At 60.7% G+C, this 12,347-nt stretch overlaps 6 protein-coding genes across 6 annotated transcripts; 1 reads left to right on the plus strand and 5 right to left on the minus strand.

Annotated features, from left to right (window-relative positions):
* Nucleotides 1-502: 502 nt before the first annotated feature.
* Nucleotides 503-2,652, minus strand: BDZ90DRAFT_227579 (hypothetical protein; the record flags this gene model as incomplete). The annotated part of the gene is made up of 4 exons (XM_025504764.1): nt 503-1,033; nt 1,115-1,650; nt 1,743-2,379; nt 2,512-2,652. 4 exons carry the CDS (start codon nt 2,650-2,652, stop codon nt 503-505), a joined length of 1,845 nt encoding a protein of 614 aa, XP_025361465.1.
* Nucleotides 2,653-3,351: 699 nt separating this feature from the next.
* On the minus strand, nt 3,352-4,525 carry BDZ90DRAFT_261109 (NAD(P)-binding protein; the record flags this gene model as incomplete). The annotated part of the gene is made up of 2 exons (XM_025508339.1): nt 3,352-3,411; nt 3,497-4,525. 2 exons carry the CDS (start codon nt 4,523-4,525, stop codon nt 3,352-3,354), a joined length of 1,089 nt encoding a protein of 362 aa, XP_025361466.1.
* Nucleotides 4,526-4,671: 146 nt separating this feature from the next.
* On the plus strand, nt 4,672-6,413 carry BDZ90DRAFT_232950 (hypothetical protein). Its single transcript, XM_025506452.1, has 2 exons — nt 4,672-5,162; nt 5,235-6,413. Exons 1-2 carry the CDS (start codon nt 4,747-4,749, stop codon nt 6,304-6,306), a joined length of 1,488 nt encoding a protein of 495 aa, XP_025361467.1. The 5' UTR covers nt 4,672-4,746; the 3' UTR covers nt 6,307-6,413.
* Nucleotides 6,224-8,877, minus strand: BDZ90DRAFT_232951 (hypothetical protein). The gene is made up of 2 exons (XM_025506453.1): nt 8,370-8,877; nt 6,224-8,282 (listed from the first exon to the last, which is right to left on the minus strand). Exons 1-2 carry the CDS (start codon nt 8,811-8,813, stop codon nt 6,468-6,470), a joined length of 2,259 nt encoding a protein of 752 aa, XP_025361468.1. The 5' UTR covers nt 8,814-8,877; the 3' UTR covers nt 6,224-6,467.
* A 109-nt stretch (nt 8,878-8,986) lies between these two features.
* Nucleotides 8,987-11,301, minus strand: BDZ90DRAFT_232952 (hypothetical protein). The gene is made up of 4 exons (XM_025506454.1): nt 11,139-11,301; nt 10,793-11,037; nt 10,586-10,715; nt 8,987-10,516 (listed from the first exon to the last, which is right to left on the minus strand). The coding sequence occupies exons 2-4, from the start codon at nt 11,033-11,035 to the stop codon at nt 9,342-9,344; spliced, it is 1,548 nt and encodes a 515-aa protein (XP_025361469.1). The 5' UTR covers nt 11,036-11,037; nt 11,139-11,301; the 3' UTR covers nt 8,987-9,341.
* A 176-nt stretch (nt 11,302-11,477) lies between these two features.
* On the minus strand, nt 11,478-12,322 carry BDZ90DRAFT_232954 (hypothetical protein). Its single transcript, XM_025506455.1, has one exon. The coding sequence runs from the start codon at nt 12,277-12,279 to the stop codon at nt 11,518-11,520; it is 762 nt and encodes a 253-aa protein (XP_025361470.1). The 5' UTR covers nt 12,280-12,322; the 3' UTR covers nt 11,478-11,517.
* Between the last annotated feature and the right edge of the window lie 25 nt (nt 12,323-12,347).

Raw genomic sequence — 12,347 nt, forward strand, 5'->3', positions numbered from 1 at the left:
CCTCGCATAAATCTTTTGTGCCAGAGATATTATTGCTGTGAACATAATCGTTTCGTGCTCGTACCGGTCCACCTGTAGCTGAAAGCTACGAGGGGTTTCATCGCACCAGTAAAGAGTTCTGGGCCAATGGTAAGCGGGCGTACGGCGGCGGTAGAGCGCCAGGCAGGCCGAGAGTGCTGGAACGTCAAAGTGATCTTTGACGTGTGGTCGGACCTGATCTGGCGATTGATGAACCATGACTGGACGCAGGCATTGCTTGCATCGATCACGCCCAAGTCTCGCCTAGAGAGGCGTTCGAGCTTCATGTCCAGCGCGTCTTCAAGGAAACGGCGGCGATGATCCTTGTGGGCGCACAGGGTGGCTCTCATCGAATGATGCGCCCTCCCTGTCAGGTCCATCGCGAGCCCGATGAAGGGGCAGCAGTTACGGTAACGGGCCCAGTGGAGCAGCCACATTACGATGACGCGCCACCATTCGATCCCAGAAATCCGAGCTGCTCCTGCTACAAAGCGTCGCATTCGTCTTGAGCTCCCGTCCATCTGGCCTGCGCAAGCTCCAACAGCTCCAGCGTCTTGATGGAGTCGGGCAAGAAAGCAACCGGCATCCCATCCTCATTGACGGGGAAGTCAGCCGCTGTGCTGAATGCCGACTTCATCATCTTGACGACGCGTTGGAAGCATGCGATGAGCTCCTCCTGGCGCTCAAGAGACATGGTGCGGACGTCGCGGCGGCCAGCCTCAAGCTCCGAGTATGCCGCTGCCGGGCTCCCACGATCATCTTGCGAAGGCTCTTCCGGTGTGCCATCGCGGGAAGATCCATCGCCATTGCCATTTGCTGAGACGGCCTTGCTCAGGTCGCGAAAATGATATGGTCCTCGCGGGTACGAGACGCGCACCTGGCTGATGTTGGCTTTCGGCTTCGACCAGAAGTTGCTCGTTGCTGCTGCCAACTTCTCCGCCTTGAAGTCGCCCGGGCACTCTTCTGCGATCAGCTGGTGTAGCTCCGCGCCAAGCTTCACCAGGTGCAGCGGGAGCTGAGCCGCGAGTGGATCGCAGTGACTCGCTCGACCGTAGTGTCATTCCAACTCGTACACGACCTCGAGGACTTTCTTCACCTGCTTGACCACACCTTTCGCGCCGCAGCGCGTCAAGTGAGCCGCCGTAAAGAGCAGCAGCGCCACCGTGGGGTGCCCAGACTTGCGTCTGCCGAAGTAGTCAGGCACCATAGCTGCACAGCCCGGAGTGGAGTGGCCAGTCAGGCGTGCCGCGTCATCGTACTGGCGCTGCAGGTCCAATGAGCCTGCGAGAGCGCTTACGACCTGGGCAACGCTTCCGAGCCTCGGTGTCTGGGCCGGACCCTTCGCAGACAGACCAGCAGTGATCCCCGGCATGCGGTCCTCGAGAGAAGCGGCCCGATCTTTCTCAGACAATTTGCTGTTGATGAGCACAAGAATATCGTCGAGGTCGAGCGGCTGGAGGATGATGCGCTTTGCGCGGGCAGCCAGTTTGGGCACGTCTTCAGGGAGGAGGGAGTGACCACGGCGCGCATCGTGCTCGACGTAGTAGGTCAGCGGCGAACGCGACTTGGAGCTTAGCCAGGACTTCCTCTCGTCCCAGTGCAGTCGGCAGTATCCTTCTTTGAGTTGCCGTGCTTGCCGCGGCAGAAGAGCAAGTCGTCTGGCTTGGCTGTCTCCCAGCGATGAACGGCCTCAACGGCAGCAGCGAAGGCTCCCCGGTGCTTACTGGTCCAGTCATCTTCGGCCAGGATCTCGTTCTCAATAAGAGCATCCAGCCACTCGTCATTGATGACCTGCCAATTGTCGCGCACCCACTGTCGACCGTAATACTCCTGCTTCTCCGCAATCAGCTCGACTAGGCTATTTGACGCGGCCTCGAAGCGGTCCTTGTCGGAGATCCCAGCAGTGTTGACCACGGCGATCGTGTACAGACCTTTGGCATCGAAGGAGTACGTAGGCAGCTTTGCGGGGGTGAAGGGGTCGTACGACTTCGCCTTGAGCCACCCGTGCAAGTCGAATGACTGCCCCGCTGCTACCGCTTCGATGTGCAGGCGCACGCCGCGCGCAAACAGGCGGTAGGCGAATTGCTGCTGCACGAGGGCTCGAACGCCATTGTTGTCGTCGAAGTCTTTGTAGGAGGAGAGGTAGTCGCTTGGCCCATTCATACCGCTCGTCAGGAAAAACATGGCATCGACGGCGGGAGGCTGCAGCTGGCTTGTCGATACGGCCGCTAGGGATAGCGTCACAGTACCCAGGCCGATGGAAGCCGCGAACGAGGGCGGGATCGAGAGATGCATACGCTGCAGCGACATATTGGCCTTGTCGCGGAGCTCAGCCGCAGAGGTCGAGAGCTCGAAGGGGAGCTTGTGCCAAGGCGGACGGAGGGCATTGACGTGATCAAAGAAGCGATGAGAACTGTTAAACCTGATTGGCACGCCAGTCTTCTACTTCGTTCATTCCTGCGTTTGCGGCGAGAGATGAACCTCAAAGCCCACATTCTGAGCCGTCCGTGCCATCATGGCGGACAACACGGCATTATTCATCGCTGCAAGGCCCTTTTCGGAATTGATCTTGCGGACGAGAGAGGAGTTGGGCCCATCCACGTTGGGCCTGGCAATGTGCCCTTGGCGGAGCATGTGTTCATGCAGATGCTAGGCGTTGAAGGATGAGGAATCCCAAATGCTCTCTTTATTGAGTTTGATTCAGGCAGCATAAATCTTTGCTACCAATTTGTTGCACATCCTGTCGTCGCTCGCCAAGAGGAGGAACCTCATGCTCGCTGACAAGCCAGAGACCTGCCGTCCGCGCACTGCATCACACGAGGTCTGGTGTGTGTGTGTGGTGTGCTCTGGGGAACACGCCGCACGCTAGGGATGGGCCGCTCGGCTGCCTGCTATTCGTTCAGGATGTGGCGAAGGTGAAGAGGGTGCCTAAAGGAGCGACACTTGGTATCGCAGACAGGCACGCAGCACGTATTTGACCTTGTACGAGCGCTGGCAGAGGTGCTCAATTGTCTCCTTCAATGATTTGATCGTAGCACGAAGTGTGCCAGCTGGTCTTGCATGAGATCCTGCGCACTGAGTCGATAGCTGGTGGATGTCGGCGACGATCAGCGGCGAAGACGATCAGACATCCGGAACACAAGAAGCTGCTGGATGCCCTACGATGAGTGTATGCTTGCCCGTCGGCCTGATGCACGGCCTGGTGTGTTGGCGGCTCTCGAGCGCCAATGCGTGACTAGGTGATGTTGGTGCTGGTGCTGGTGCTGGTGCTGGTGCTGGTGCCGATGTTGCTGTTGCTGCCGCCAGAAGTCGTGACATTTACCGTAGACTTGCTCATGCTGCTTTTGCCGCCTTTGCTGCCATGTTTGCTACAGAAACGTCAGCGCCGGATGCCTGCGAGTGCGCGAGGGAGAAGGGGGCAAAGTGAGCAAAAGGTCAGCTCAAGCTCCTTCGCTCGTCTTGCCCCGCAGATACTCACCCACTGAGCCCCCTCCCTCATCCACTCGGGCAGGGCCCCCATGAACCCGACTAACCACGTCGTCCGCGGCATATACACGTAGCTACTACGCCCGCTACCCATCGCCTCCACGATCCTCCCCGCGGCGTGCTCAGCGCTCACCGTAGGGAAGAGGGGAGCCAAAAAGGGAGGATAGGACCAGTGAGGGAAAAGAGGAGTCGAGATGTGCGCCGGGAGGACGAGAGTGGTTTGTGTGCGTGTGGCATGCTGGCGATTCGGGGAGGAGCGGGTGCCTGGTGAGGGCGAGGAAGAGGAACGCGTGGCAATCTCACGACAAAGTGTCTCGTGCAATCCGACCAGACCCCACTTGCTCGCTACATAGTCGCCCAACCCTGGCACGCCTATGTGCGCCATCAGGGACGAGACGGTAACGATGTGTCCGCGGTCACCTTCAAGAATCTCAGGAAGAAAGGTGCGTAAAGTCCACAGATGGGAGAGGAGGTTGACGCGGATCGTACGCTCGACGAGGAGGGCTGAGTTGTCCTCTTCTTGCTGGGTTGCGGCCGCCTCGCCCAGGTAGCGCGCTTGCTGAGGCGGTGTGGCAACACCAGCATTGTTGACTAGCATGGTGACCTGATGATCCCTCCAGTGAGCGTGCACGGCGTCTGCGGCTTGACGTACGGCCTCGAGAGAGGAGACATCGCACTGTACCTGGAGGACGCTTGCGCTGAGCCCCTCAGCAGCGAGCCTGTCGTGCACCTCGGCGGAGAGGGGCTTGATGTCAAGAGCGGCCACTCTGGCTCCCTTGCGTACGAGTAAGAGGATGAGCTCAGCCCCGACCCCGCCAGCCGCGCCTGTCACGACGACGAGCTGCTGAGCCCATTCGTGGGCACTGAGCCGGCGTGGCAGCCAGCTGCCGGAGCGGATCCGTGTGGTGATGAGGCTATGGAGAAGGTAGAGGATGGCTAGGAGCAGTACGAAGGAGAGCGCGTTCGGGGCGACGGCTATTGACGGCCAGTATGTGCCACCCACGGCAATAGCTATAGCCATTGCTCTCTGACGGGCAGGAACAGGATTGAAGGGAGGGAAAGCGCACTTGCTTCCTCCCGCCTCGCTTTCAAAAATCGACCTCGCTCGCACGGGCGCTTCTCAGACCGGCGGGCGGGAAGGGCAACTCGATTGAGGTGCGGGGAACCCCTCGCTCCCACCTTCCCCACACTCGTCTTTCTAATCAATCGTCGGATCCCTCTCGTCCCCTCATCCTCATCAACATGTCGGACCTCAGTCGCTCGTCCGCCCCTCGATCGAAACGAGTTCCCGCTCCACATGTCTTTCCCCCATACCCACTACGTCAAGCTCTCACCCTTCTCGTCTCTTCTCCGCAACTAGCGCTGGCAATCCTTCCCTCTCCACCCTCCTGGCTCTACCACTTCAAGACCTTAATCTACATCCTACTCCTTGTGAACATCGGCTCTTTCCCGCTGAGATGGCACTACAACCTGTTCAAGCCTGTCATTGCGACGATACTCAGGGCAAGACCTTATATCCCGCTGCTTCGCGGACAAGATGAGCAGACGACAAGTCCGAAGACCGGGAGGAAGTTGAGACTCGAAGCCATCCCGCTTGGCAAAGACATCTTCGAGGAGAAGGTGTGGCTGCAATGCCGTGCCACGCCCGATGATTGCGAGTACGTATCGCGTTGCCCTTCTTCTGGCATCCCGCCTTCGCTTCACTCACCGTCTCCCCCTTTCGTCTACAGCTACCTGATGCACCTTTCCAACTCCTCCTACCTCTCCCGTCTGGACGAAGCCCGCAGCGCTCTCCTGTTCCCGCACTTCTTCCGTCTATATACGGATGGGGCTCGTCTCCACCTCGGCGGATCGTCCTTGACCCACCACAAGGAGATCCCGATCATGGCGCGCTACGAGATCCGCGTCCAAGTGGCCGCATGGGACGACAAGTGGTTCTACCTTGTTGCACGATTCACAAGTCCGACGGACCCGGAGACGCACAGGAGTCGACCAGCGGAGGAACCCACCAGTGGCGGCGGAGGAGGGACGTCCACGCCTCGCAGTCCAGGGATCAGCCTGTCGAGGTCGGCCAGGGATCTGAGGGAGTTGCTGCGCGACGTGGCACGACCTGAGCATGAGGCGAAGGCTAAAGCTGCAAAGGAGAAGGAGAAGGAAAAGAGTAAGCGGGGCAAAGCCTCTTCGCAGCAGTCCCTTAGCATGTCACGCACAGGTTCAGTCGAAGCTTCGAGCCCAACCTCGCCCTCGCGCGCCGAGCCCACTCTCTACGCGACCGTTGTCAGCAGGTACTGTGCCAAGTACAACCGTAAGACGATCCCCCCCTGGCTGGTCGTCGCCTCCTCCGGCTTCGGCACTTGGGCATCCACGCGTGCCAACTGGGACAAAGCCGAGACTTGTAGGGAGCGCTACGCCTCCGGTGCTCGGCGGTTGGCCTTGGCCCGGCGAGGAAGTAGCTCTGGCCGTGGAATAGGAGGGACCGTCAAGCCGAACGAAGCCTTCCTGTCCGCTTTCGACCCGCAGGTAGCCAAGGTGGGGGCTGCTCCCACGGGGCCCGACTCGACGTCGAGCTCTGCTGGCTCGCCAGCCGGGGCTGCGAGTAACGACTGGATGCACCCTACTGCTTGGTCGCTCGTGGAGTGGGAGGCGAGGCGACAAAAGGGGCTGGAGGAAGTCGCTGGACTCGGTGGGCTTGCGCCTAGTGCTCCGATGGGTGGGCAACCTGTGGGTAGGAAGGGGACAGCCAGTGGGAGAGCCACACCGGCTGCGGGCAGTGGCGTCGGTAAGAGTGGATACTTCGAGTGACGGGGAGGCGCGACAGCGGAAACTAGAGAGAGCAGTGTGATGTGCGATGGATGTCATTGTAGCTTCGATGTGACAAATTGGACATCCACTAGACAAGACAGTACCATAGTACAAGCTCAAGAGGCGGGAAGATGCGATGCCCGTGCTACACGCCATTAGCATCATCCCTCCCTCTGCGCAGCCGCCTGAGCAGCCGCAGCCGCCGTTTGGGCCGCCTTGCTCATTCCGCCCTGTGCACCACCCTGTGCCTGTCCCGGCCCCTGGCCTCTAACTCGAACAGGCGGCAGAGGCATCCCTGTCCCCGGCACTCTGATACCCCACATCCTCTCCAGCACCAGCTGAACGTCCTTCGCCTCCAACTTGGGCTCTCCCGCCGCCGCGTTGCCTCCCCTTCCACTCGCAGATGAATTGCTCCTGTGCTTCGCGACCTTACAGGCAAAGTGCGTCGCCGAATCGATGAAGTCGTCTGCTAGGTCGAGGAGGAGGTCCTCTACGTCGGGCGAGAGGATCTCTGATGGGTCGACTTCGAGCAGGAGGGAGGAGAGGGAACGTTTCAAGAGGACGCGGGTGGATGCTGGACCTGCGGCGTTCGCGTTGGAAGACGAGGCTACAGCATTGCCGGCGTCTTTTGAGGCTGATGAGCCGGCTCCTGCACCTTGCTTTGCAGCTGCGGTGGCGGATGACGGTCCAGCAGCCCCTGCTGCGACATCGCACCCCTCCTCTCCCTCTTTACCGGGAGGGTACGCCAAGATCCCCGGCGTGCTCACAGCCGCTCCTCCAACGCCGCCTGCGAGACCCATGCTGAGGGTCGGTCGAGGTCCCTGCGCATTGGGGTAGGGCTGCGGAACTTGCGGAGGGAGGTTGGCACTGATGGTCGTGTGCGGATTGTATGATGCGGACGCTGAGCCCGAGGTGCTCGTCGTGCTGGGCGCGGTCGGTGGGTGAGAGGAAGAAGTGGCAGCACCCGGAGGCGGCGCAGCTGCTGTCGCGGGCGCATTCACCGGCGTGCCCGTACTGCTGCTCACAGCGGCCGAAGCTCCACGGTCTACAAGCATAGAAGCACCCCCCGCCGCGTTGGAAGCCATTCCGCTTGCCTGTTGCTGGTGCGCCGCCGCGGCAGCCGCGGCCGCAGCGGGAGAGGGGCGATTCGCTGCTGCACCTGCGCCCTGTGATGGCGGGGGGCTGCCCGCTGCTACGCTGCCTCGCTGCTGTTGTTGCTGCTGGGTCTGTGGAGGACGAGCTTGTTGCTGTTGAGGCTGCTGGCCCTGCTGGGACTGAGAAGCCTGACGACCCATCTGCTGCCCAGCTGCCGCCGCCCCTCCTTGACCTCCCTGTCCCCCGGCCTGCTGCTGCCTCTCCAATGCCACGTTGCGATTGACGAGTTCCTTGACCTGCCCGAAGCGATGCATGATCGCCGCGCTCTTCTGCTGCTCCTGCTGTAGCTGTGCTTGCAGCTGACTTCGCTGCCCAGCATCAGTAGCTTGCTGGAGCTGTGATTCGAGTTCCTTGATCCCCTTCTGAACCTGAGGAAGAGCCGCAAAGATTGATGTAGCCATGCGGCCTTGGTCTGGAGTGAGGTAGCTCAGCCAATTACTAGGCAAGCCGCCAGGGCCGCTGTTGTTGCTGGAGCTCGGCGTGGGGGCGTTTTGTTGGCCACTGGGCTGTGGCGTCCCCTGCTGTTGCTGCTGCTGCTGAGGCGGGGGACGTTGAGCCTGCGGGAACGGGGCCGGGGGCGGCCTGACTTGAGGTGACGCGGTGCGCTGCTGTTGCTGCTGTTGAGAAACAGGGCCTCTTTGCTGCTGCTGCTGCTGCTGCATCTGAGGAGGCGGCCTTGCTTGACCAGGAGCAGGCGACGACACATGAGGCGAAGGCTGCTGCTGGGCTCCCTGCTGCTGTCCTTGCTGAGGCATAGTCGGCGGACGAGCCTGGCTACCGCCTTGATTTTGGCTCCTGTTCATATTCACATAATTTTGAATCTGCAACGGCAGAACACCGCAACAACATTGCTTGTCAGCCGAACGCCGTCCATGGCTGCTGGGCATATGCTAATGTGGGTTACTCACCGACACGAGCTGATCTTCGCTCAGCTGGCCAGAGCTTCTAGCATTGGCCAAGAAGGACTGCATCGCTTGAGGATTGGTGGCCAACATGTGTAAAAGAGCCCCATTCTGTTGAGTCGCACCACCACCGCCGCCGCCGCCGCCGCCGCCGTTGTTACCAGCAGCCGCTCCACCTTGCTGCTGCTGGCCCTGCTGCCCGCCGTTAGCGCCAGGCGGCCTGGGCATCTGATTCGTCGGTGGCCTAGCTTGATTACCTCCACCCTGTCCGCCATTCTGCTGCTGATGCTGCTGCGCCCGCTGTTGAGCTTGGGCCATTGCAATCTGCTGCTGGTGGGCGAGTTGCTGACGATAGGCTGCGGCGGCCCCGCCCGCATTGGCATTGTTGGCGTTGCCGTTGGCATCCGCGCCAGCATTGCCGCCAGTGTTGGCCTGCTGATTGTTGTTCATGGCTGTTTGCGCTCGCTCTTCAGGAAGGTGAAGAGAGCGGCGTGGTGGATGGATGAGAAGGAGCAGACGCAAGATGGCTTCGACGGACAGAGGCACGGACGGACAGGCGCGGCAGCGGGAGCGGGAGGGGGCGTCATTGTGAGCGGAACCACATCTCAAGCAACCATGGGACACGGTGAACGACGTCTTCGTGATTGGCTTTGGTAGTACAGGCGGGAGATGATGATGGTGGTGTCGATGGCGATGGCGGAAGGAGGAAGAAGAAAGCAAGATGCAAAGAGGGGAAAGGATGGACAGTGAAGAAGGGAGGGGGGAACAGGAGGGTGAACTATCGAAGACATGCTGCATTTTGGTGCGATGGCGGAGGGGAAAGTGCATGGGATGCTATGAAGGAAAAGGGGGCGAAGAAGGTGACAAGGAGGAATTGGGCCCTACGTGTGGCGTAATGCGTGATGATGGTGGCGGTGGCCGTGGCCTGCGCGGGTCCAGATCTCCTTTCCTCCCTCCAAACCCTTCAACGCACACGTCTTACGCAGCAGGCGCCTTGCCCCCACGCCCACGTCCACGCCCACCAGCCGTCTTGAACCCACCCCTGTCGGCGCGCTCACCACGCTGCCCCTCGCGCTGTCCCTCGCCCCTTGGCCCGCCCGGAGCTCCACCGGCCTGACCAGGCCTGTTCCTCTTCTCCTCGATGCTGACCTTCCACTTCTTGTCACCGACCGCAACTCCGCCCCCACTCTGGCTGGCAGCGATAGCCTTGCGCGCCGTCTCCGGGCTGTCGAAGGTAGCGAAAGCGCAAGCACGGGACGGAACCATCTGCAACTCCTTGAGCTGGCCGAAGCGCTCCTCGAGGACAGAGCGGAGCGACGATTCGGTGATGCCGTTCTCCGAGATGGCGTTCTTGATGAAGACGGCACCAGGTTGAACAGTACCGCCCTCACGATTACCGTGGCTCTGCGACTGCTGCTGCTGCTGCTGTTGAGAGGTTGCGTTGCTGCGGGCGCCAGTAGCACCGCTGCGAGCGCCAGCTGCGACGGTGACGGCAGGAGCGGTAGTGCTCGTTCCCTTGGCGTCGGAGCGGACAGCGCTTCCCCACGTCGTGGCGTTGGAGGCGGCGAGGTTGGCCCAGGTCTTGGGCTTGGGAGGGCCAGTGGGCTCGGCAGGAGGCGCGGCTGCAGCCTGAGTAGGAGCTGAAGGAGCGGCAGTGGCGGCGACAGGAGAAGGAGCGGCAGCGGCAGGAGCTGCGGCGGCAGCAGCGGGGGCGGTCTCCTCCTTGGCGGCCTCAACGGGAGAGGGCTCTGCGGCAGCGGTGGTCGTCGCCTTGGCCTCCTCAGCAGCAGCGGCAGGTGCTGAAGTCTCAGGCTCGGCCTTCTTCTCATCCGCAACCTCGGTGACGCTGGTGTCTTGAGGGGCAGCAGCGATGGCAGCGGTCTTGCTGCTCTCGGGGTTTGCCGCAATCACGGGCTGAACGTGAGGCGTAGCGCCCGGCTGGGCAATGGCGCTGATATCTGCCTTGGCACCTGCGACGTCTCGTCCCGTCTCCTTTGCCTCGGCCTCATCCTTTCGAATGTCCTCCTCAACCTCCTCAGCCTGCTCCTCGGACTCGTCCTCGTCCTTGAGGTAGCGGAAGATGTCGTTGAGAACAAAGTAGCCATTGGGTTGCTCAGCGAGGAAGAAGGTCTGAGCAAACTTGCGCCAGGGACCTGCGAGCGAGAGGCGAGGCAGCGGCGTCAGTGTATGCTTCCAGCTGACCCGACGCTGAGGCTACTCGCCATTCTTGTTGGACATCTCTCCAAGGACCTGAATGATGATGCCGCCAGACGCAGACGACTGCGAGTCGACGTTTGAGACGTAGACCTTGCAGTCCTGGAAGCCAAGAGCGGTGATGCGGTCGTGAATTTCCTGTGAGGCATGGCGAAGGGACAGAAGGCAGGGTCAGCTAGGCAGCCCACCTACGCTTGCCATGAGTGGGGACTGACCTGCTGTCCGAAACATTGCTTCTCCTCCTCCTGCTCAGTGCCGTGGATCAAGGTGCTCTTCTTTGTATAAAAGCAGTGCAGTCGTCCGGGGTTTTGGTTGAGGAAGGTGTAGTACTGAGGAACGAAGAGCCAGCCAACCTCCGAGGGCTGGACGGCGGGCTTGCCACCTGCCTGAGTGGCAGCGGCGGCATTGGGGGCTGAAGTCGATGCTACGGCGCCATTGGTCTGCTGTGAGGAAGACATGGCTACGAGCGCGATAAGGATGGGGGAAGCGGAAGGTGGAGTAGATATCGAGGAGTGAGCTGAGCAGTCGAACGAGAGTTGGAGCGAGTGTATGCGAGCTCACCGTCCAGTGCTTTGATGCTAGGAAGGAATGATCAGGCGTAGAAGCGCGACTGTGTGACAATCGATGTCGAGGTGGTGCTGAAGCGAGACTAGCTCTGTGATGACAGGAGCAGTCGAAGGTGATTGGTAGTGGAGAAAGAGAGTGCCGTCGACGTCGACGTCCGTTGAGAAGCTTTGGTCTCGCTCGGCCTTTGCCGCTCCGCCCCGCCCTGGAACTCGACTCGTGGAGATGAGCGCGCGCGCTCAGACAAGGGGGGGCGGTGGGGGCGGACTGAGCCAGCTGCTGCCGTACCGTGACCATGATCACGGCGCGAGAGCATCACTACCTCCTCAATCAGACTGGCTGTACACAAAGGATGCTTCATATTCACGAAATGCTGCTACACCACCGCAACACGATCTGCAACCCACTTCAATCCGTCGATCACAATGAGCCTAGCCGCCGTGATCCACTGATCCCACTGCTCTACCTTCTCATGCATCCTCAACGGCCTGCCCCCACCCCAGCTCGTGTCCGCATTCCAGATCTGCCAAGCCCCATTTGCTACTACCAGCCCCAAACATCCACCGATGATGACCTGCTTGCCCGAATGCACACCCAGTGCGACGCGCGACCACATGACTAAGGGAAGGAAGGTGGCCAGCACGGCAGAGTAGCACATCTCCCAGGGTGTCAACGCCGCCAGTACGTCCCCACGATGTTGCACCACTTTGACTAGCGGGTAGGCCAGCACGTAGCAAGTCATGAAGCTCACTGTCGCACTATGGGTGGATGGCATACCATGAGTCTTGACCGCGCTTCCCTCTGGCCTCGGGTCCTTGATCATCGTCTTGAGCGTCTTTGCGGCTGTACTAGTGGCCAGGGCGCCAAAGAGGTACCAAGCAGACTCGACACGTGCGTTCCAACCGAGTATACTGACGGCCGTCACGGCTGTGGTGACGCCCTGAGTGTAGCGGAGGAAGCGTAGCAAGGGGGTCGGGGCTGTATGTGAGGATGGCGTCGCACGAAACAGGCGATGACCACGGTTCTCGTGACGGCCATGGGACGGTGATGATGATGATGATGATGAGACTGCTTCATCCTCTGCTTTCTTGACTGCGGTTGCCTTGCCCTTCCTGTGCCTGACATCGGTGGCAGCCATGTTTGCTGTCGTGGCTTGTGACTCGGACTCGTGGGGGGATGACCAAGAAGCCGACGAGCTCGAGACGC

This window comes from Jaminaea rosea (assembly GCF_003144245.1).
Source record: "Jaminaea rosea strain MCA 5214 unplaced genomic scaffold BDZ90scaffold_9, whole genome shotgun sequence".
Taxonomy (NCBI): domain Eukaryota; kingdom Fungi; phylum Basidiomycota; class Exobasidiomycetes; order Microstromatales; genus Jaminaea; species Jaminaea rosea.